Raw genomic sequence first — 24,023 nt, forward strand, 5'->3', positions numbered from 1 at the left:
CAGTGGACAACCCCAAGACCCCATGGACGAAGACGCTGCCAGCCCCAGCGTCGTCTTTTGTATCAGGCTCAAGCAGCCCAAGTCCAATTTGCTGATGAGAGAAGGGAGAAAGGAAGTGAGGGTGAAGAGAAGCAAAGGGCTCGGGGAAGGTGGGGGTGAGGTGGGTTTTTGGATGGGAGGGGAAGTGAAGAGAGTGGAGGAGAGGAAGGTGGTTGGTAGGCTTGGGAGGGAGAAGAGGGGTGGGGAGGGGTTAAGGGGGAGATGGAGGTGGGGTTTTGCGTTTTCAGTTTTTTTTTAATTAAAAAAAAAAAAAATTTCCCCACGTGGCACAAATTTGGCAGCCAAGTCAGCTCTTAACAAATCAAGGGATGGAAAATGTAACGGACGTATTATATTGAAATAAAATAGTGCTTGAGCTATGAAATTGAAATGTTTTAAAGATGTTGTAAGAAATTAAAACTTAAGTGTAATTTACCCTATAATTAACTTGTGTAGAAGTAAAAGCAAAACGTTTTGTATTTAGGGTTTCTGGCATATGAGGCAATGAGCATGTATCAGTGTTAAACTTTGTATTTAGGGTTTCTTATTTAAATAGGTGGTGCTACATATACTAAATTAAAAATCTTAAAAATTTATATGGTGTAGAATGTGTCACATCATTTAGTGCACAAATCGAATACACAAATTTACCACGCTATTTAATAACTCTTGAGTAATTGCTAATACTTGGTTGATTAATTATAAGCACAAATGATCAAATGGTTCGAAGGAAGCTTTGGTTTTTTCCATCAATCAACATGGATGATCTCTATGCAAGTTGCTTAATATTTGATCTTTTTTTAGTTTGGTTTGTTATTGCAGACATTAATTCCTATACCATCAAGGAATCTAATCTAATCCAATCTAATCCCTAATTTAATCAAGATCCAGATTACACTCTACCACTTCAACAATTAATGGCCAAAGTCTCTATTCTCAACAAGTGCCATATTTGTAAACAACAATTGGTCCCTTTCTCTTTAAGACTTTATCTACTATAATATGAGTACAATTTGATTTTTAAAAATAAAAATAAAAAAGAAAAAAAGAGAGACAAAACATAATCATGTTTTAAGTTTAAACCAATCTTATCTGGTGAAATGTCTGTATTTTCATAAAATGATTCAGTTTCAATTAACAACCTGCCAACCAATAAAAAACCACCAAATAATTACACAAGTTGCATGATCACTGGTTCATTTAGATTCCACTTTCAGATGATTGGCTCCCTCCCCAACATTCTGTAATTAGATGAATAGACATGAGATTTTGGCTGTTGCAATTATTTTATTTTTACGTCACTGACAGTCCCACTTTGTGCTGCACTCAGTGGTACTAGCGGTGGATTGTCAAACATGACCAAACTAGCGGTATGGATTGTCAAACATCACCAAACTACAAAATTCCCTCAACTTGTATAATAAATCGTGTATGTGATGGAGGCGGCTGAATTTTGACAATCTTAATTTAGCCACTTAAACACCAATGTATTGGTTATTGAAAGAAAAAAAACCCTAAAAATCGATTTAGTGTATTATCAATTCCAGTAATATTTCTTTCGATTTGACATAAAAAATCAACATTCTCTAAATCGAAAAAAATGATGTGAGAAATGCTAATAGAACTGTTTGTACATATATATGACCGATACGAGTCGTGCATGTGACATCGCAAACGAAAATCAGTATTACTTGCGAGTTGAGATATTCTTTGTCTTGTACTCTCCTGGCATCATTAACCTTAGACCAATGCTAGACCAATGCCATGGATATTGCAAATTGAGAGAGCTACTACATCCACTAGATTTGAGAATAGTGAAACAACAAAAGGTTACGGGGATGAGGAAGTTCGAATAGCTTGAGAACAGTGTTGCTTCAGGGAGCTTGGGATTGGCCATTCATCTCAATTATAAATAGAACCAGTAGGTCCCTTTCTCCTAAATTTTTCTGTGGTTGGACGTGTGGTTACTCACATGGGTCCCAATCTATAACTTTTTTCTGGTATTGCTTTGCTTCCTTGGTTCATAGACCTACGTTTAGGCAGACCAAATATCCTTGGGCCTAGATGGGACACAAAGTTGATTACTGATTTAAGAAGCAAAAATGATATGCTTTGTTGAATAATTTACAGAACAACGATCCAAAACCAACACAGATTGATAACATATCAAATCCGCTTGTTCAATTTTTCTTGAGTACCTATAGGCACTCAAACCAACATGTATTAGGTTGTTGAATTTAATTCAATGGCTTATGCTTGAGTTACTGGGGGACCATTAAATAAAAAATAACTGTCAAATATGTGTAAGCAATGAGTACCTATAAGTGCTCAAATAAAATCGCTATTTGTTGAGTTGTGCTTCCAAATTTGAGCATTGGAGAAAAGGAAGGATGAGCAGTGTAACAGAAATTGTCCAAGTGGAGAGTGAGCTGCAATTTCAATTAGTTCAAAAGAGTTAAAACCAAATTGAACAATAATATTGCAGGCATATCAAACACATACTAGTCGTCAAGATAATACTGCAGGCATAGATGTTGGCTTTACTATACGTGAGTATTTGATGTATAAAGGTGCACCACAAGATTGGTGTGTACTAATATACACATAATCAAGGGTGTGATAAGAGATAATGCCTTAACATATGGTTATAATCTTTCCATAAGTGAAGTGTCTTGTCATGAAATGATAAGACCATTCAAAGAAGTCTCACAACTCTCTAGAATGGTATGATGAAGTCTATAAAAAAAGGATTCATTTCTCTAGACAAATCTTCCAACGTAAAATCAATTCTCTTATTCCCTTTGGTGCTATTTCTCCTTTGGCACTACTACATAGTCATCAATCGTCTAACGACATTACAATTTAATCCTCGAGATATTGTGATTTCCTACAAGAAACACAAGAAGGGCATATCCCCTAGGTACCGTTTGGTACATGGGATGGGACGGGACGGGATGGAACGGAGTGGGATGAGACGTTCATTTTTTGATATGTTTAAGGCGGTTCATTTTTTGTCCTTTTGAGAAGGACACTTTGAGAGGCCTCCTTATAATGGTCATACTATCAGGTCAGTGTATCATGTTCGTGAGTATGATTTCCACAAACTCATGCAAGTTGAGGAACCAATCAATATTTTTCTTTCACATGATTGGCCTGTTGGCATCACTGATTGCGGGGACTGGAAGGAACTTGTTCGGGAAAAACCAGATTTTAGCAGGAGGTAATTGCAAGAACGGAAAAATGAGTTAGTAAGCTCTGATTTGTATGTTTTCGAACCACTTATCTCGTTTAAAATGTCATTAGGTTCAAGAAAGAAGTCTTGGAAGTAAACCAGTTGCTCAATTGCTAGAAAAACTGAAACCAACTTATTGGTTTTCAGCTCATTTACACTGCAAATTTGCTGCTCGTGTTCAACATGGGGAAGATGGTTCAGTGACAAACTTTCTTGCCCTTGATAACTACCTACCAGGACGCAAATTTCTTCAGTTAGTTTGTTGAGATTGTAGGAATGCTGTTAGTCTGTTGGGATTTGTAAGGATATAAGTAAGTTAGTTGGTTAGTAGCTTATGAGTGAAGCAAATAATACTTGTATAAATAACAAACACCTCTCTCTCTGTAATTCATTCATTATTCAAGGAATACAATCTTTAGTCATTCACTTTCTCTCTCTAAATTCTCTGCCATTGTTTTTCATTTTGCTTCTTCTGCCATGTCTTCAGTCAAGAAATGGCATAACATATATCATGGTATAACATATCTTGAGCCATGTGCTACAGTAAAAAATATATCATAGACAAGCATATATGTGTTCAAATATGAACAAGTTTAAATAAAATAAATAAAAAAAATTTCCGTCCCGTCCCACGCATAAACATTGTACCAAACAACAGACGGAACAAGGGTAAGTTAGTCATTCAATCTTTTGGTTATGTTCCGTCCAATGCCTACCAAACGCAAAACGGAACAACCGTCCCGTTCCGTCCTACGCGTACCAAACATAACACGGAACCTCCTTTCTGTCCTGTCCCGTCTGCGTACCAAATGGTACCCTAATGAACCCCAAGGTGAACGACACAATAACAAGCCAAATAGTGAATCACTTCAGTACTCTCCTTAGAAATTTGATAAATCTTTACCCATATGGAGGATAACAAAGCTTAAGCTAAGAAACCGAAAGTCTCCAAGGCAAAGACGTCAAAGGAGGCGGAGATAAAGAGAGGAGAGCTACTAGAGAGGAATCACACTTAATTCACAAGGGACGCCAACCTCTGTCCCAAAATAGAGAGATAGCATGACACGACAGCTTTGACTTTTGCCTCGAAAGAAAATGCCCAGTAAACTCAAAAAATACCAGCAAATGCTGATAAATCAAAGGAACCTCTAACAGCGCCGATAATATTTACTTTGATCCATGATGGAGAAATAGGACACCATGACTCATAAATAATTTTTGAGCCTTTGTAGGACATCCATGAACGTCAATAAAATGAAGAATATAAAGCTAGAATTGAAGGAGTCGGTTCCAAATTTCAGTAAGTTGAATTTTTCACGACACTGCCCATGCAAACAGCTAAATTAAGGTCCCTTTTCTCTTTTAGTCTGTAAAAAAATAAGTTGATATTTTCTATCATGCAGTAAATGCCCAAATGTACAGAAAACATTTGGAGGAGACTACACATTTTCGTTGACCGGGATGAAATGATTTCTTCATGTCATTAGAATTAAACCACGAATCGAATTTTTATTTATTTATTTATGCATAAGCATTATCTGTATATATGGATCGTCACATTTTACACAAAAAAGCCTTAATAAAAAATTTACAGACCGGTCAAGCAGATTTTATTTTTGAATTGTTGGCGTAGTCATTCTCTTTTAGCCTTTAACTCTAACAAACAAGTGATTAAAATAAAAGAAAAAATAAGTTCCAATCCTTGGTGATGACATTTTCTTGATTGAAGGTTTGTGTCTTCTAAAGTTTTTATTGAAATCCTTTCACTTATTTCCACATCAGCATTTTGTATTACTTTATTATAAATAAGAATTTAATTGAGTGTTTAACAGTTTAACATTAAAATAATGCAAAAGACAGAAAGGGTCATGTCATAGGTCAGAGAGAGAGAGGTGAGTTGGAATGTTAGATGGAAGCGGGAATCCGAACAAGTCACCAAAGCCCCACAACACCAGAAAATCAATATCCCTATGTCATTCTTCCCTCTATTTTTCCTTCTGCACAATTTCCCAATTCATTTTGTTCTCAGAATTTCACACAAAAATGAAAACTTGAGGGAATCTAGAATTTGAGCTGATTATTCAGAACAGAAACCGGAAGATCTTTCTTTCAACATTGCAGGTTAGTTTTTAATTTTCCAAGTTTTCCTTTACATATGCTTTTGTTTAATATTGTTTCCAATTTTTTTTGGGATTATTTGGAGAAAGTTAAGAGTTAGAGTGGACCTGCAGAAACTTGTCTAAGATAAAAACTTCAATTGGATAATTTTAATTCCTTATTTTTATGGCTGAGAAACTTCAATTGGGTGGAATGAATAGATTTTCTGTGTTCCCAGATATGTGGTTATATTCGCAATGAGAGAGACTAACATGCATCCGGGATGTAGTTGGCTGTATCTCAAACCTATCATGCGTCGTCATGTATTTTAACTTTCTCGCACGTCATCCCATGATTGGTTTGGGATATCGCCACTTTAGCTTCGTAGTTGCATATAAGTTCTTCTCCTTCACAGTTGCTTTTTCCATGTGAACATTGTTTATGAGTAGTGCCTGCAACTATTTATGACTTACGAATAAGTTACTTCGAAGTTGTAAAATTTCTGGTAGTCGTTCGTAGAAAAATATCGTTTCTGAAATGACCATATGGCACTAGGAATTATGCGTGTAATCTGATCAGGTGAAATAGTTTTGTCGTCTCAAACCTGTAGATGGCAGATGGAAGCCCGCAGTACACTGTTGACGAGGCTCTTGTGGCCATGGGGTTTGGAAAGTTCCAAATTCTTGTGCTTGCTTATGCCGGCATGGGTTGGGTCTCAGAAGCCATGGAGATGATGCTACTCTCCTTTGTTGGACCAGCGGTTCAGTCTGCTTGGGATCTTTCGTCTGAACAAGAAAGCTTAATAACCAGTGTGGTTTTTGCTGGAACGCTTGTCGGATCATACTCGTGGGGCATAGTTTCTGACAAATATGGACGTAGGTGGGCACTTTCTTGTTTCCTTATTTTGCTTCTCTTTGGCTAATTCAGACAGTCTGGATCATGTATAAATACATTATGCAAGAATGATGACGGAATTATTTTTTGTGATTCGGACTTTTGTACAATCTTTTGTTATGGTTCTTTCCTCTAAATATTCTAACGGATGTACATCATTGAGATGCCTTGTACTGCACACGCACAACCTGCATCTTTTAGTAGTGAAAACAATGCTATTTCTCTGGTACCTGCACATTTTATTAACTGTAGTTTTCTTTATCTATCTTCATTGGATGCAGATTTGGCTCTTTTTGCCTTTCCAATGTTTGAATGCACCTAATTTCCAAGTTAACAATTGTACTGGTTCTTTTTTTTTCTTCTTTTGTTAAACTTCTATTCCTCCAGGAAAGGATTCCTCATTACAGCCATAGTTACCTCTGGAGCTGGTTTTCTGAGTGCTCTTTCCCCCAATTATACATCCTTGCTCGTCCTTCGTTGCATAGTTGGTGTTGGTTTGGGAGGTGGCCCTGTACTCTCATCCTGGTTTCTGGAGTTCATTCCTGCTCCTAACAGAGGCACCTGGATGGTTATTTTTTCAGCTTTTTGGACCGTTGGAACAATTCTTGAGGCTTCACTTGCGTGGGTATGTTTTTGAGTACTTTCTTGGTGTTCGTTTAAGTTTTCTAGATTTGAATCCGCGCCTTTCTGTTTTTCTTTTTGTATATTTCATTATTTTGTCAGTTTTTCATCCTTACATATTGGAAGTCATGGAATTTTAGCATCAATACTGCCTAATTTTTAGCAGTCGTGTCAACTGGATACGATGAACACAAAAAACATTAGGAGTCACTTCCTTATTCACCTTACATATTCGACTGCAGATAATTTTAATTTTCCCTTGTGTTGCGTTTGTAGTGCAGTATGTGTAATGAGAATATAAGGTTGGTACCTTCATATACTTACGTTGTGTTCTTTGCAGCTTGTCATGCCAAACTTGGGTTGGAGGTGGCTACTTGCCTTGTCTTCACTCCCTTCATCGCTTCTTCTCGTATTCTATTGGGTTGCACCTGAATCACCGAGATATTTGTGCTTAACAGGTAGAACAACTGAGGCAATCAATATTTTGGAGAAAGTAGCAAGAATGAATGGAACGAAACTCCCTTTGGGGAATCTTGTTTCTGATTTGAAAATTGAGTTACCTGAAAATAGTACTCCATCAGAAGCTACACGTTTGATCTCACCGACAGATAAAGAAGATCTAACTCCTAAGGAGATGGATTCTAATGTGGGGGGCATCTCTTCACTGTTAACGCTTCTTTCCCCAAAATTAATCAGATCAACCCTGCTCTTATGGGTAGTATTCTTTGGGAATGCTTTTTCATATTACGGCCTGGTGCTTCTGACAACTGAGTTGAGCAGTGGACACAGTACATGTACACCGAGTCCAATACAGTCAGATAAAGCGATGAATACTAGCTATAGAGATGTTTTCATCACTAGTTTTGCAGGTACATTTATCTGCATATTTCAGTATTTTTGTAATTCTAGAAATCGGTTGACTCACATTTAACTTTGTTTGGAAATGAAGAGTTCCCTGGGCTCCTCATATCTGCTGCTACGGTCGATAAACTGGGTCGTAAGCTTTCAATGTCATCCATGTTCTTCCTATGCTGCATTTTTCTACTCCCCTGGTAGTCCATCAGTCTCAGGGCTTGACCACTATCCTTCTGTTTGGAGCTCGCATATGCATCACAGGGTCCTTCACGATAGTCTTCATATACGCCCCAGAGGTAATTTGTTAATGCATTCATCATTTCAAGAGGCCACAAACACGAAAATTGATTCTTAAGCCCGCAACTAGTCCATGCTTTCGTTCAATGCATATTGTCTGGGATTTTTATTATTCAGATGAACTTGGATTTTGTTTGACATCCAGCACTTACACGGAACCTCTATATTCTTCATCACATTCATAAATGTTAATACAAAATGATCTCATTGTTTATCATATGAAAGAACTCCGCGTCTAAGAAATCATTTTGTGAAGAACCCTGTTTGAATACTCACATGAATTTTTGTCCATGAAAATCATTTAGAACTTATGCCGGGGTTTTGATCTTTATTTATTTGGTTTGAACTGTAGATATACCCAACCTCAGTCCGAACAACTGGTGTTGGAATCGCAAGTGCAATGGGAAGAATTGGTGGAATGGTATGCCCTCTTGTGGCAGTAGGTTTGGTGCATGGATGCCATCAAACAGCTTCCATTCTGCTGTTTGAGATTATAATTTTTCTTTCGGGGATATGCGTGTTGCTCTTCCCGTTTGAAACCAAGGGCCTTGAATTGAGCGACTACTATATTGGATTCAAAGACTCAAAGGCAGTAAATGCATTTCTAAGAACAAACCGCATACAGCAAATGTTTTACAGTGTCGATTTGATAGACACGAAAGAAGAAATTAGGCAAGGATTCTTTCATTCCCAAATGCAGCTTGTGAATATTTAGCAGCAGCAGTTGTAACTTTTTCTTTCCTTGAAGCAAACTGTGTTCCTTAAAAATCTTAAAGTGAGATATTGCATTTCTAATTTAAAAACTGAAAGGTTGGGCTGAAAATGTCGAACTCTTGGACCAATGATACAATGCCATGTGCGGAAGTAAAAATAAATGAGATTGTATGATTGATTCGGGACACCATCATGGCATCTCGAGGGTGTAGGCAAGTCAACTTGTCATATGAGATTCTGAGAAGGCTTAAGTCTGTCTATTGAGGCATTTTTCTCACAACTTTTGATAGCTGAATCACTTATGAAATATCACAACAATCTCCAATGCCTCACAACTTGATGGAGAATTAGTTTTACAGGACTCGAGAAGTTGAAATCATGAGAGATTTTACCACACAACCGGGCCATGTATCATCTTTTCTTTCTCTCTTTCTCTCTCCCTCTCTCTCTCTCATCATATATCCGGTTGTGTTCAAGAATCTCCTCGAGAGGAGATTCTCTCATGTCCTCCATTTCACCATGTGTCAGTCATTATTGGATAGTGAAACCTCGTTTGATAGAGAGGATTTGTTTGGGTAGAACTATTCACTATATTGAAGACATTTTAAAGGAAGAAATAGATGACAACTGTATGATTTTGTCTAGTTGAAGGTTACTCATGAAGAAACCTACCCGATAAGAAAGTTGTCATCTATTTACTCCTTTAAAATGTCTTCAATATAGTGAATAGTCTTACTCAAGCCAATTAGCCAAATCCTCTCTAACAAATGATGTACGTTATAAACACTTAGCGAGTAACTCTTCAACAATGATGTTATATGGACTAAATATCGGTTTCAAGAGAGAAAGAGAGACCTGCAGGAGTACCCATTTTTTGTCTTCGGTTGCATCAGTTGAAGGATTGTGAGTAAGAGAAGGGAAAGAGAGCATTTTGAAGGATTGTGCTACCAAATCATAAGGGCCACTTGGGAACAATCAATACATTTGGAAGAATGCCTCATATGGGTTTTTTTTTCCTTCTACGTAACTCAATTGTTGAACTCATCGAAATCAAATAACAATGTCTTAATGATTAAATACCTACGACATGGTAATCAAATATCAATGACATAGTGATCTATTATCAACCACATATTGAAGAACTGATCATTTTGATCAACTTTTTCATAGAAAAATTGATTGATTTGATCAAAAAAGTAAATAACAATGGCTCAATTGATTAAAACTTAATTTTGATCAATCATCAATGACATACCAATAAACATTCCAATTCATTTTTAATAATATTTGATTATCGACAAAAAAATAAAATAAAATAAAAATCATCGACGACATACCAATGAAAATTTGACACAATCGACTTCATCATTTCAATAATTGAGAATTGAAAAGTATCCGCTTCAATTAATGTCCTAAAACTATATTTGAACATATTTTTGAATCACCAAACAGTCCTAGAGAAGTAAAGTGAGTCGGTCCTCACAGCGTGCAGCGTTACATGTGCACATTTCTCTTTCTGGGCACCTCACTCTTCCTCTGGCTTTCCTTTCCCCACAATTTTACCATTTCAGTGACTTCCACGCCCGCATTTTCCTTTTATTTTTTTCCTCCAATTTTACCAATAAATAAATAAAACTAAAATCCAACAAAAAAGCAAAAAACCATAGCGAGAAACTTCTTGTTTCTGCAGGATAAACATGGAGTACGTTATAAAACAAATATAATTCTAATTTTTAATAAAATAAAATAATCATAATAATGTTATTATGTCTTATAACTAGATGAGAGAGGTAAAAAATATATACATATATTGGTAGATACTGTACCTCCTGCTTAGATTCTCTTGCGTGGTGCTGTCTCTTTGAAAATTGAAGATCTTTGCTTGAGATTCATGGCGGCAAACCAACCGCAGGCTCCAGATCGTACTTCCGGTATGTCAATCCCAACAATCCCATATCATAAATAATCTACCTTTTTATTCTCTTTGCTTAATTCTGCCTCTTGAATTTCGATCATGTTATTGTTATTTTTTTTTTAATTTTTAAAATCTGGGTTCTTTTTGTTGATCATTTCCTCAGATGGGTTTGTTTGTTTTGCTTTGATTTGTATGTAAAGTCAATGAATTGGTGAATTTTTTGGTATTTCTGTTGGGGATTTCGAGTTTTAGTGACTTTTGCCGTGGGAATTTTGGCATCTGTGATTGGCTTGGTGTGTCGAACTGTGTCCTGATCTGGCTTTGCTGGTAGGCTGAGGAGTGTCTGGGATTGGAGATCTAGTAGTATCTGTGTATTGTCATGACAGAATTGTTGTAAGCATTGATTGTTTATATTCTGTTTTCGTGTTTCGATTTTTGTGTTTGAGGTCATTTATTGATGAAGTGTTGGATCGTGTGAATGTGTTGCATCGAGTTCAGTCATAGTTTAGTCCGAATACTATACGGAATCACGGATCAATTTATTCATGATTTATGCAGTGAAGATACAGTTTTAGTGATCATTTTTGGGTTATAGGAATCATTTCGATATTCATTTCTGAATTGCTGTCAACAAAAAGTATACTAGGGACTGTACAGTGGTTGTGCAATCAAATTTATATATCGTGTGTATTAAGTATAAACTACTTTCAGACTCGGGTTTTGTGTTTGAAGAAGCCTCTCTTTGATATGGCAAAAATGTAACTTTTCTGAACAAAAGTTTTATAGGTAATAGGGCATCATGCTTCTACTAATCCTACCGTGTGGTTTTATTTCTCGTCATTGTGGTCTTTATATGTGTATCGCCATGGTCTGGTTTACTGGGGACTGGGGTGAAGCAGATTGAAAAGGAAAGCTGTTGTTCCCAGTAGTAGGAGGTGGATGAATAAAGATTTTTATAAAAGGAAAGAAAATGAATCCTTTTAGTCCAAATCTTTTGCTTATTTTTCTTTTCATTATAAATTCACGAAAATTTTAGAAGCTCTCTTGAAATAATTACAGCTGGACATCGTGCTTCATTGTATATCCAAAAACATTTCCTATTCCATGAATTTCATTGTTTATAGTTTGAGCGGTTAGGATCATATCTATGGCAGCTTTTGTGAAGTTGAGATCTTTATCTCTATTTTTGTTTCTGACTTTTTTCTATACGAGTGGGTAGCTCAAAATTTCGTGTTTTTTATTTGAACCTATTGATGTAGACATGATTATGAAATATATTCATGTACTTCTATTTATTATGTGTGGGTAGGTGTGCACGCGTGGATATGTGCGCACATATTCATAGCTTCAAGTTTTCCTATCCCCGAATTTTGCTTTGGTTGGTCAATAATTTGTACTCCCTATGTTTCTAAGACTCTACTAAGTCACTGAGCATACTGATCATGGATGCAGAAGAGAAACCTGCCGAACCAGATAGCATGAAGGAGCAGGTAGTTGTGAGTCCAACACAATACTCTTCTGATCCATTGCCAGTTCTTTGTAATTTAAATTCAATTCTTTTTCTTTACTCCCTCTTGTGCATGACAACGTTCGTTTGTTTATCTGTTATCAGCCCATAGTCTCAAAAAATGAGAGGTCAGTTTCTCCTAATCCTTCTCCGGATGCTGCCACCATAGGTCTTCCAAGGGAGGCAGCAGGTCAATCAGGTCCTTTTGGTTCAGGTGGAGATCACACTGTTTTCCCACCTAATGTTTATGCCCCTCAGGCCCAGCCCTTCTACTATAGAGGTTAGTCTTTTATTCCTCTGGGTCGGGATGTGCTGCCATGGAAATGAGCTGTTCACAGCTGGGTTGAGTCTGAAAATTCGCTTCACTGTTTGTTGGCCTTTTCAACATTACAGTGATTCACCTCCATCAGGAGGGATTTTTTTTTCCCTTTTTTGTGTTTAGTAGTCCAATCAAAATCTGGCTTACATTGTGAGGTTGGAATATAAATTCCAAATTTTATACATTTGTAGCTGACCTAGTATTTTTTTTTCTTTGGTTGCTACTCGATACTGTCTTGGAGGCTTGTATTCATAAATGGATTTTTAACTATAGTTCTAGAGAGGGATAGTTTTTGACATGTTGTATAAGGAGAAATAAATTGTAAAGTAATCCTTTGTAGTCTTTAGTTATGTTTTATGTTGCTCTCATAGAATGTAAATATAGATACAATGTTATCATTTGTGATGTAGGTTATGAAAATGGAACTCGTGAGTGGGAAGAATATTCTCCATACATCAACACCGAAGGACTGGAGATTAATTCTCCTGTGAGTGTATCTTTATGCATTGTCATTCATGTATATATGTTTCTTTCTTTCAGGTTAACTAATTGTAATTTTCGTTTATTTTCAATCTTGATTAGGGTGTCTACAATGAGAATCCTTCTTTAGTCTTTCATTCTGGATATGGCTACAATCCGCAAATGCCGTATGGGCCTTACTCCCCAGTTACAACACCAATGCCATCTGTAGGTGGAGATGCCCAGTTATATTCCCCCCAGCAATACCCATTTTCGGGACCGCCTTATTATCAGCAGCTTGGTCCTCCGAGCATGCAATATATTACCTCACCTACTACAGTTTCACAACCAGAGCTCACCACCTTAGTTAATATCGACCAACAAGGTGACAATATGCTTTTTGGACCAAGGCCTGGTTATCATCCTCCAGTGGGATCTTTTGGTAGAGGCAATTTTCCTGGAAATCCTGGTAGTCATGGTTTTCATGACTTGCAGCAAGGATTTGATGGATTTAGATCTGGAGGTCTTTGGTCAGACTGGCCAAAACCCTCAGACAGGCACAGGTCTCCCTTATCGCCATCAGTGTCTCCACAGCCGATTGGCCCACTGGGCTCATATGGGCAGAATGTTAGCATGGTATGTTCTCGTACCTGTGCATGTCTTTAACTATGATCTTTTGAAATCTCATTGGTTCTTTTTTCTCTTCAATCCTGTTTCAACAATGTTTTTGAAACTGATTTCTGGTTTCTTCTCTTCCATCAAATCTTGGAGGAAGGTATAATTTGCATATATTTTGCACAAAATGTTATCTTACGTACTTTTGCTCAAAATATTATTTCCACTCAGTCATATTTTGTCATATGGAAGTCCTTAAAAGTTTTCAGGAAATATATATTCTACTCTCTCCTTCCCTCCCTCACCTCCCGCTTTCCTTTTAACAGTTTCTTCAAGCTGCTTTTGACACTAACTGTCACATGTGCTACCTTGTTCACCCCTGTTCTTAAGTTGTTTACTCTCTGCTTCTCCTTGTTGATGCATCAAGATTTTGTATTTTTGTAAATCATGGTTGTTAAATATTAGTCTTTGCAATGCACCATAACTAGAATCTTTGTTGTTGGTATTTCTATGTCTTGCAAGGAAAACTGATTGCAACAGCGCAATGTTTATTAGTAAAATACTGGACACAAAGTCCCTCATAGGATTCAATGTTATCCAAATCAAGACATTTTAATTTATTTCAATGGCAATGAAGAATGCTGTATAGTTTATTGAGCTGGTTAAATATCTATATTAAGGAATTGTTGGGTTTAGTAACTATGGGTATCTACCAATATTGGAGTTGAGGTGTAGATCATTAGGTTACTGCAATGTATTAAAAGCGTGAGGCGTGGGCGAGGCATTCGAGGGATAGCCTGGCCTAGGCGTGAGGGGGACCTAAATTTTTAATATATACACTGAGCGTACACTTATATTATAAATATATATACATATATTATATTATATATATATATATATATAATAGAGGAAGAAAAGCACAATGAGCACATGTATAACAATGCACGCAGACAGCACGCACATCCATTATATAAAAAAATAGAAATCAGAAAAAAAAAAAAAAAAAAAAGCAGAGAGACGATAGTGCAAGGAAGAGGTATGAGGCAGTTGAAACCCTACCCAAAATTTGGGTTTGGGAGTTTGAAAAATAAAAAATAAAAAACCCCTGCCCTAGGCGACTCCAGCGAAGCCTTCCGCCCACTCCCTCAAAACAGAGGCGGCAACCCTCACGCCCAGCCTCAAAGGACGCCTAGGCACTCCCTGAGGCGAGCCTTTTAAAACATTGGGTTATTGTCATCTTCCATTTTTGGTGTAATGCAACTTTGGTTTATCTTTTATGAATCATTATCTTGGAAATGATGCCAGCCTATATATCACAGTGACGTGAGTTGATTGTCATTTACACCATCATCTGGAACTTGCTGAATTTAATTAGACTCGTGGATTCTAGTATCAATGAATAGTTGTTTTTTGACAGGCTTCTCAACAACAAAGGTCGATGTATGGGTTTGGATCTGGTTCAAACTCTTATAACAGAGGCTACATGCCCAGTGGTTATAATCAGGGATCTGGCCTTGGAAGTGCATCGTTTTCTAGCTTTGGAGCTAACAATCGTGGCTTTCTATCATTAGAAAATAGCAAGCGGCATGTGAGGGGTAGCGGTCCTATATGCAGTTGCAATGCTCCCCTTGATATTCTTTGTGAGCAGAATCGAGGCCCGAGGGCCTCAAAGCCTAAGAGTCAAATCATGGCTGATAGCTCTGTGGAGAACACCAAACATAATGCTTCTACAAACAAGGTCCTTGATGAATCATTCAACAGGCCTGATTTTGTAACAGAGTACAAAGATGCTAAGTTCTTCATTATCAAGTCATACAGTGAAGATAATGTTCACAAGAGCATCAAATATGGTGTCTGGGCCAGCACGCCAAATGGTAACAGAAAGTTGGATGCTGCATATCGTGAAGCTAAGGAGATGCATGATGGCTGCCCAATTTTTCTCTTCTTTTCGGTAATTATACAATCTTTCTTCAAATAAGATATTTTTGGTGACGTTCACAAGATAAGTAACATATGCTACATGATTTCTTCCTTTTCCATTTCTTATTCTTTCTGTTTCGTCCTTGATGCCCACTTTTCCCTTACATTGCTGTACTTCATAATACCAGGTAAATGCTAGTGCTCAGTTCTGTGGGGTGGCTGAAATGATTGGACCTGTTGATTTTGACAAGAGTCTAGATTACTGGCAGCAAGACAAATGGAGTGGCCAGTTCCCTGTGAAGTGGCATATGATTAAAGACGTCCCCAATAGTCAGTTTCGTCACATCATTCTTGAAAATAATGACAACAAGCCTGTAACTAACAGCCGAGATACTCAAGAGGTGACAATTTGTGAAAAAGACTGTTTTATAATATAAGAAATATGTTGCATCCAGTTCGTAAAAACAATATCCATTACCAGGGGAAAGCTAAATATTTAGTTTTTTTAAGAATACTTATAGTAGCTTGACTGAGCTTCCGTCTGTTATCGGTCTTTCTGTAATTGCCTGCTTATGGACTATAACTAATTAGGTAGATGTGATCTTTATTGCGGAAGGTCTTGGTTTTTTCTCATGCTCGCAATGCCTCCTAAAATACTGTTAGATGTACCACCGATGCTTTTTGTGTAAATACTTGGTGTAGAGTCTGAATTTTCATCTTGTTTCCACTTCTTTTCCTTACATTCATATGAATATATTCGAATTTCTATTGTTAGGTCTTACATGCCCTAAGCTGCCAATTTTGAATCATTTGTAGGCTTTGTCCTCCTGTTTCCCCCTTTGTTTAGTTTTACTTGTTCTATGTTAAGGAGATGACCTGTACGGAAGTTATTCTAGTGCTTAGCATGTGATCTATGTTATTCATTTGAGTTTTTGATGGAAAACAAAATTTTAAGATATAGACTAGAAATCGTGAAGCACGTTGTATTTTGGCTAGTCTTTGTACTTATGCTTACAAGCCCTGGTTTTGCTCCGATGTGTGCAGGTAAAATTGGAGCAGGGAATTGAGATGTTGAATATCTTCAAGAATTATGAAACAGAGATGTCGATTCTAGATGACTTTGAATTTTATGAAGACCGGCAGAAAGCAATGCAAGAGCGGAAGGCCAGACAGCAAGCCAGCCTGATTGCTGTCGGTGTAGTCGGAGAAAATGAGCACAAAAATGCTGTTCAAATTCCCAGTGATTTCATCAAGCACATGTCCAAGAGTTTTGCTCAAGTTGTCCGCTTGGATGAGGGCAGTAAAGAAGCTAATACCCTTTCTGAAAGAGCTAGTCCTGCTTCTGACGGCTCCATTGGTGCCAGAGTAAAACTTGAAGATGCGATGCCAGCTTCCGTGCCTTCTGTTCAGACCGGTTAGGATGACATTGATGCTCTCGGTTTGTATGTGACAGAAACTTCAATACTACTTTCTGTTTTTTATTAACTTGTGATTAGGTTGCCTGATGTCTCAATGTATTCATGAAGAGCGCATCGGTATCTGAATGAAAAAAGGGTTTTGTTTTTACCAGCTCTACGAAGCTGATGACGAGCTTCATGTATCATATGCGTCCTGGGTGCTGCTTTCCGATTGTAGTCAGTAGTTTCATAAGGTTTGAGTGGGAATAGTTCTCTTGAAGATATTGGTTCGTGTTTTTGCCTTTGTATTGTTTCCCAGTTTCGCAGACAGTTCAATAAAAAGTATGCAGCAAAAAGACCTTGAGGGAAAAACCTCCTATATTTTATGTTTATTCACAATTTGATTCTTTGATTATTTTCATCACTAGCACCCTTCTAAATAATTGACTAACAAGAAATTCTATGATGCATCTGGTGTGCGAGGTGTATTAGACGGTTGGATTTGCATGACTAAATTTTGACTGTTAAAACACTGGGTACATCATTTCATACACTGTTTTACCTTAGAAAGTAGAAACCCTTGACTAACAAGCAATGTCACAGCTTTTGTTCCTTGAAGTGAGCCTTTGAGCATAATATCGGTTCCCAAAATGGATAGCATGATGCGTTGCGTGACCATGCCTTTTGTTTGAGATCTGTGCTAGTGAGTCTCCGTAGGTGGATGTTAATCGTTGATATTTTGGAAGTTAATTATCCATCACTGGTTGAAAGTTACTCACGCACTCCTGCTCACCTTTGTAAGAACGAGATCTTTTTCTTTTCAGTTTTTTAAGTTTTCTGATCAATTATTGATTATAAATAAATAAATTGGTTGCCAACTTGTCATTTATACGATTCGAACATAAGATCTTTCACTTATAAGTGAAGAAGAATTCTACTAGACCGTATTACTAAATGACAAAGTGAACTAATATATAACTAGTCTTGCGCTAGCGAATACATGTGAATATATGTATTTCATACAAGCATCATCTAACTGTAGAGATGGGGATTGTATTAAATAAATATAAGTGTTATAGCCGATGTGAATTGTATTAAATAAATGAGTGTTATAGCCGTTGTGAATTGACCAAAAATAAATAAATTGGCTACGAACTTGCCATTTTTAAGATTCGAATCTAAAACTTTTCACTTATAAGTGAAAATAAATTTCGAACCTAAAACTTTTCACTTATAAGTGAAAATAAATTTCATTAGACCGTATTACTAAATCACAATGTGAATTAATACATAACCACCCTTCCTGCATGCTATCTCGGTATCTCCTTCGCGAAGGCCTTTTTAATCAAGTCTGCTGCGCCTACGCTCTACTTGCAATTTTTTTTTATTTTTTATTAATTGCATGTGCATCAATGAATTTTATGTTTCCTTATTTGCACGATATATGTGACTCCACAACCGCTTGTTGCTTTATAGACGTAGATTTTGAACCAAGTCCCTCTTCCTTTTTCATAAGCGAAAAGTAAAAAATAAAAAACTTTAGGAGGACAGAAGGGGAGTGAACGATAAGGAGAAACATTGAGAGAGGAAGGGGATTTAGAGGAGAAAGACAGTAGAGGAAGACGACAGAAGGATTGATGTGAGATTTTTTTTTTTTTTAATTTAATCACTTTGCATAATTATTGTGTTTAGGTGTAACATAGATTATTTAAGCTGATAACTTGATGTACCATAAGAATAATTTGAAAGCTCATATATAAAAAGGCCTCATAAATTTTTAAAATAAGAACCTTAAGAGATGAGTCCCGCCTTGGCAACGCCTTCTTTGAAGAGAAGTTTCTATCCCAAACTTTTGTTCTTTTGTGTAAATATTTAACTTTATCTTCTAAAATCCATGTTCATCTTCCTATCTTATCCATGAGAGTGATGACATGGAATCCCATCTAGATTTGTGGCGTCTAAAAAGGGATTGGGATCCCATCCATATATTCAAATTGTGGAGATCTTAAGAATTCTCACATCTTAGTCATTCATCGTGCATTGTACGGTAAAAAATTATTTGACTTTTTTATTTAAAATTAAACACAAATAGTATCTGATGAAAACTAATCGCACGATGTACAATGAAGGCTAGGATGTGAGGATCACATCAAGCTTTGGGGTCCTTTGTGGTTGAACACCAATCTCTTGTGAATTACTCAAATACTTCATAAGAGCTAAAACTTTAACTTGCTAAGAAAGAAGGACCAATGTTGAATGTCAATAATCTTTTAAGGGCAATTTCAACAAAGTGACATATAATGTTAAGTATTATTCTCTTTCTTCACATCTCTTAAGTTAAGTACTATGCATTAAATTTTGCATTACAATTAATTATTTCATATTGGGACAATTATGTATTAGATTACTCTCATACCTAAACAACCAGTATCGAATTGCTCATTCAATATCATATCACTCTCATACCTGAACAACCAATATCATTTCGAATTGGATAGTGCTATTTATCCATCTCTTTTTACCTCTTACATACTTTTGTTAATTTTTATCTATAATGTTATTTGATTCATTCGATCTGACGACATGAAATTATAAAAGATATGTAAGGGGTAAAAATAAGTATGTGGATCATACCACCCTTCCCAATTTACCATTCATTCATGATTTCCCTAATAAAAAAGAAAACAAAGGATGGCAATGGGAATGGAATTCAGATGTGAGGAAAGGGTAGACCATTCATTTCAGTACGCTACCATTGTTTGGTCTACAAAGAGTGCCACGTGTCAAACAATACTGAACCACCATGTACAGACTGAGAGATTTTTTAATGTGACTGGAACACGGAGTGATACTTCATCGCAATGAAAATTTTCTGAAAAAGACCATATTATCCCCCCTCTTTCGGTGACTTCGATGCCTTGAGGCTTGAGTTGTTCGCAAAGCACAACGAACCAGGGCGTGCATAGTATGACCTCAGAAACAGAGAAGCGCCGCAACCCCGAAGCTCCTTGTGATTGTATCACTATGCGATTAGCGAACCGGAGATCAATCGCAAATCGACGGAGATGGTGAAATTCTCGGATTCCGGCAGAGTTCACGGCCTATTCCTCGGCTCGTCGGAGGAATTTTGGCGCGAAAACATTCATGGCGGTTTCGCCACTCTCGTTGCTGTGCTCTTTGTCTTGGCTTGCCACTGTGCCAAGAGGTTTTTCTTTCGGAAATCCTCTGCCTCCAGTGCTTCTCCGGTTCTATCGGATTCTGATCCCCCCACCTCTGGCTCTCGAAGTCCGCAGCTCAGGTGATTTTCCTCCTGGGGTTTGCCTGTGTTCAGTTGGGTTCGTCTCTTGTTTTTTTTTTTTTTTTTTTTTTTTCTGATTTGGTGATTTCTGGTTTTAAATCTAAGATTTCGCGGATTGGGTTTTGTTCTCTTGGTTTTTGAGTTGGGTTTTATCTCTATTCATTGGGTTTCGATTAATTTTTCTACAATTTGGTATTTGGGTTCAATCCATTTAAGTTATATGATAATTGGGTTTTGATCAAATGGATGGTTTTTCTTCATTTTCTCAATGTGTATATGTCAAATTTCATTGGGTTTCTTGTTCTTCTCCAATTTTGTTTAAAAACTAGTAGAACTTTGGGGTGATTGGTAATTGAGATTTTAGAAATCAAATTTTGTGCTATCAAGTTATGATTGTGTTACTTAAGTGTTCGTTCTGTTTACTTCTGCAGCACCTCAGAACTGGTGATAGATGCAGATTTGAAGTTTCTGATTGATAACTTGGAGGAGAAGACAGGCGAATATGTGAAATGGGAAAATGTCATAGACAAAAGAAATGATGTTCTTTCTTACTATGCTAAGTGCTGCAAGCCTAAGGTCATTCATCTTGTCTTAGTCTTTGAATTGATTATGATATGCTAACTTATCCTTTCTGTACCACAAAATTACCAGTGGCGTTTATTCTTGTTCTAGAATCTGTTGGTCGCATGAAATACTTGATTCCTTGTTTAACTCTACTGGTTTTAGCAAATAAAGGGTATGGAATTGAGTTTATGTATCTTTTTTCTTGCATTCAGGATGGTCCTTTGACATACTTGAGTGTGACGATATTTGAGAATTGCTCTCCTGAGAAGCTGAGAGACTTCTACATGGACAATGATTACAGAAAACAATGGGACAAGATGCTGATTCAGCATGAGCAGTTACAGATGGACAAAAACAATGGGGTTGAAGTTGGTCGGACAATAAAAAAGTTTCCACTGTTGACAGCTAGAGAATATGTATTAGCTTGGAGATTGTGGGAGGGGAAGGATAAAACCTTTTATTGTTTTATCAAGGTAACTGCTACCTGAAAATTATTCATACGTAAATAACATCTAGGCAATTTTGAGTTGTGTGAAGTTTAGATTTTCCATGTGCTGGTGGTCCAAATGTTATCTAATGAGTTGATATATATCATATGCATTTCTTTCTCTATCTCTCGCTTTCTCTAGCATAATTCCCTTTTATTTTTTTTACGATTAAGTTTTTTCCTTTGGTTCTCTTCGTCCTTTTAGCACTTATCTGCCTCTCTTTATAAATTACCTGATATGCTTTCCAATAATGGGTGATGACAGGAATGTGAACATCCTTTGGCACCACGCCAGAAGAAGTATGTGCGTGTTCGTACTTTCAGATCTGGTTGGCGAATCCGAAAAGGCAAGATCTCAATGAGTCCAACTTTGTTGTTTATTTTGTATCTACCATTTCAATAAAAGGAAATTTCCTTGTCTTTATGTTTAATTTCAATTAATTATTTTATCCCACGTTGAGCTGCTTTCATATTTATTCAGAAACTCGTACCGTGAACTATAAGGCCTATTTCAAATAGCAAATATGCTTAACTAAGCTCTATACTGCTGAACATGATACAAGTAATTTCTGATAAGGATCAGTAGTTTTCCACTTTTCCTTAATGTACTTGTGGTGGATAAAGAAATGAGTTTTCTTCTTCTTAGGCGCTAGTTGCACGTATCAGGCAAAACACAAAAGCACCACTTACACTTCAAAGATTTCTTTGGCTGAAATTCTGGCAGACTGAATTTTATGAAACAGAAACTGTTTATAATTTTCTGATTTTAATCATCTGTTACAGTGCCTGGTACTAATGCTTGTGAGATCAAGATGTTTCACCAAGAAGATGCTGGTTTAAATGTGGAGATGGCAAAATTGGCCTTTTCTAGGGGCATATGGAGCTATGTGTGCAAGATGGGCAGCGCACTTAACAGATATTCGACAATCAGCTCTCATCAATCAAGTTCTGCTGCTTCTGCTGTCACGTTAATTAGAAGGGTCAGGACAACTTTCTTCGATGGAGTTGTATTGTTTAAATTTTAGGCTCCTAAATTTTAATATACATTGGTTGTCTTGGACTCATGCTACATTTAAGGCATTTCTTGATGGAGCTTTATCCAACTTATCAGGGTACTTGGCTGGTTTCTCATGTATTAATTTCTTTAGAGAGTTAGTTGAGGTAGATGAATTCTCTTGGTCTTATGTAGTAAACTTCCACTCGATGCTTAGTTGTCTAAGCACCGGTCTGTCTCAAGTAACTTGGGCACTGTCTGGGATTCATGTTTTGTATATCTTGTCGGTATTGTGCTGCTTGGTAAGGGTTTCGTGTTTTTTGACTTAAAGGTTCTGACCAACATTGAATGCTGATAATATTGGGTTTGTTTCACCTAGACAAGGTTATTTTACATCCGGAGCATATATTACTACATGTTTGTAGCATTGTGCAGCCTAGATGAAAATTTGAATGTTTGCCTTAACTACTCCGCCCATGCTTGTCTCTGGTGCTTTATAGTGGTGAAACAAATAGTGACCATACTGGGCTTTTCCTGCCCCTATCGGTAACTAGGAGTCTAAGGAACTCTCTAAAGGATGTCTATAGTTTACTATTCATGCTCGTTTCTTTTAATTTTAGAGATGCAAAATATCTGATCTTTCTACATATTTGTAATCTGCATGCTGTTGGTACTGATTGTAATTCTCCTCCACACAGGTTCCCCCTGAATTAGAAGCCACGGATGAAATGACCTCTCAAGCAACCTCAGTAGCAACTTCTGTTTGCAGACCAACCACGGGCGAGGGAAGGAAATTGTCAAGAACACCTTCAAAGAAATTGTTAGCCAATGGCCTGCTGCTTCTTGGGGGAGTGGTCTGCCTGTCTCGTGGTCACTCTAGCCTGGGTGCTAAGGTTGCCATGGCTTACATCTTAACGAAATGGAGTAAGCGTGGCGCTTCAAGTCAAAGCAGTGAAATTTCAGGTGCATGACCTTGTTGCCATCACAAATAATTTTGGACGGCTGAGTAAAGTTTTCTTATCTAGATCATTGATGGGCCATCTACCATGGAAACCAACTACTACGCTCTACTTCTGCAAAAATGAGAAACGGAAGAAGGGTGGAGGGTAGTTCCTTAAATGTTCATCATGCCTTCCAAATCGTATAAATATCTGCCTACCCTTTTACCATATTTATATCCTGATGGCTGGCAATCGGGTTGCACAATGATCAATGGGAAAGGCCTATTGGTTCTGAATCTCCGATGCAACTTTTTCGTTGTAGTCCCAGCAACTGGTCATTCGATGGCCTCTTGCGGGATACAGAGTATAACGTTGTGTGGCTGCAGTCGGGCAGAAGGTTGTATCTGCTCTTGTATGATAACTCAGATCTATCTGCAATAAACTCAAGCTGCTTTTGAAGTTCTCGGAACCGTTGGAAAGGGTAAGGTGTTTGTGCTTTGATGATTAAATTTGTATGGGAGTGTTATACTTACATCCTTCATTTTCCGCATCAGTTATGACCCTGAGGATATGTGTTGGCTTCTTGGTGTATTACGCTCATCCACCCCAATTTCTTTTACACATTATTTATACATCTATATTCTGGAAATTTTTCTTTGGAAATAATAATGTAAGGGGTTCTTCACAAATAAGCTGCCAACGCGAAACTATATTTCGCGGTAAAAACACTCATTGTCTTCGAAGTGATTAGGGTTAATTACATTAATACCTCTTGAGGTTTATCGTATTTTCATGAAAATTCCTCACGTTTGAAACATTATACTAACATCCTATAATGAGGTTCTAATTCATTTTCAT

At 37.1% G+C, this 24,023-nt stretch overlaps 3 protein-coding genes across 8 annotated transcripts; all 3 read left to right on the top strand.

Moving 5' to 3' along the window:
• Positions 1-5,181: 5,181 nt before the first annotated feature.
• On the top strand, positions 5,182-8,838 carry LOC103935924 (organic cation/carnitine transporter 7-like). Its single transcript, XM_048572569.1, is given in 7 exon segments — positions 5,182-5,392; positions 5,957-6,247; positions 6,650-6,887; positions 7,224-7,752; positions 7,833-7,925; positions 7,928-8,034; positions 8,388-8,838. Coding segments are annotated over 6 exon segments (1,599 nt in total). The 5' UTR covers positions 5,182-5,392; positions 5,957-5,978; the 3' UTR covers positions 8,751-8,838.
• Positions 8,839-10,366: 1,528 nt separating this feature from the next.
• Positions 10,367-17,280, top strand: LOC103935925 (YTH domain-containing protein ECT4). Of its 6 annotated transcripts, none has more exons than XM_009345751.3 (8): positions 10,367-10,680; positions 12,078-12,160; positions 12,277-12,451; positions 12,901-12,977; positions 13,073-13,585; positions 14,982-15,515; positions 15,673-15,885; positions 16,529-17,280. In XM_009345751.3, the coding sequence occupies exons 1-8, from the start codon at positions 10,641-10,643 to the stop codon at positions 16,901-16,903; spliced, it is 2,010 nt and encodes a 669-aa protein (XP_009344026.1). In that variant the 5' UTR covers positions 10,367-10,640; the 3' UTR covers positions 16,904-17,280. The 6 variants fall into 6 exon arrangements, with proteins under 6 accessions (XP_009344026.1, XP_009344027.1, XP_009344028.1 ...); XM_009345752.3 differs by having other exon boundaries at positions 10,371-10,680; positions 12,078-12,154; XM_009345753.3 differs by having other exon boundaries at positions 10,372-10,680; positions 12,117-12,160.
• Positions 17,281-19,797: 2,517 nt separating this feature from the next.
• On the top strand, positions 19,798-23,814 carry LOC103935922. Its single transcript, XM_009345744.3, has 6 exons — positions 19,798-20,179; positions 20,611-20,755; positions 20,956-21,216; positions 21,496-21,577; positions 22,014-22,210; positions 22,923-23,814. Exons 1-6 carry the CDS (start codon positions 19,947-19,949, stop codon positions 23,193-23,195), a joined length of 1,191 nt encoding a protein of 396 aa, XP_009344019.2. The 5' UTR covers positions 19,798-19,946; the 3' UTR covers positions 23,196-23,814.
• The last annotated feature ends 209 nt before the right edge of the window (positions 23,815-24,023 follow it).

This window comes from the organism of the source record quoted next, unplaced genomic scaffold (genome assembly GCF_019419815.1).
Source record: "Pyrus x bretschneideri cultivar Hongxiangsu unplaced genomic scaffold, Pyrus_bretschneideri_v1 Contig61, whole genome shotgun sequence".
NCBI lineage: Eukaryota > Viridiplantae > Streptophyta > Magnoliopsida > Rosales > Rosaceae > Pyrus > Pyrus x bretschneideri.

Coding starts and splice junctions, on each gene's coding strand:
- LOC103935922 (XM_009345744.3), top strand. CDS start 19,947: ATGGTGAAATTCTCGGATTCCGGCAGAGTTCACGGCCTATTCCTCGGC. Junction 21,578..22,013: donor TGGTTGGCGAATCCGAAAAG/GCAAGATCTCAA, acceptor CATCTGTTACAG/TGCCTGGTACTAATGCTTGT. Junction 22,211..22,922: donor CTGTCACGTTAATTAGAAGG/GTCAGGACAACT, acceptor TCCTCCACACAG/GTTCCCCCTGAATTAGAAGC.
- LOC103935925 (XM_009345751.3), top strand. CDS start 10,641: ATGGCGGCAAACCAACCGCAGGCTCCAGATCGTACTTCCG. Junction 13,586..14,981: donor ATGGGCAGAATGTTAGCATG/GTATGTTCTCGT, acceptor GTTTTTTGACAG/GCTTCTCAACAACAAAGGTC. Junction 15,886..16,528: donor ACAGCCGAGATACTCAAGAG/GTGACAATTTGT, acceptor CGATGTGTGCAG/GTAAAATTGGAGCAGGGAAT.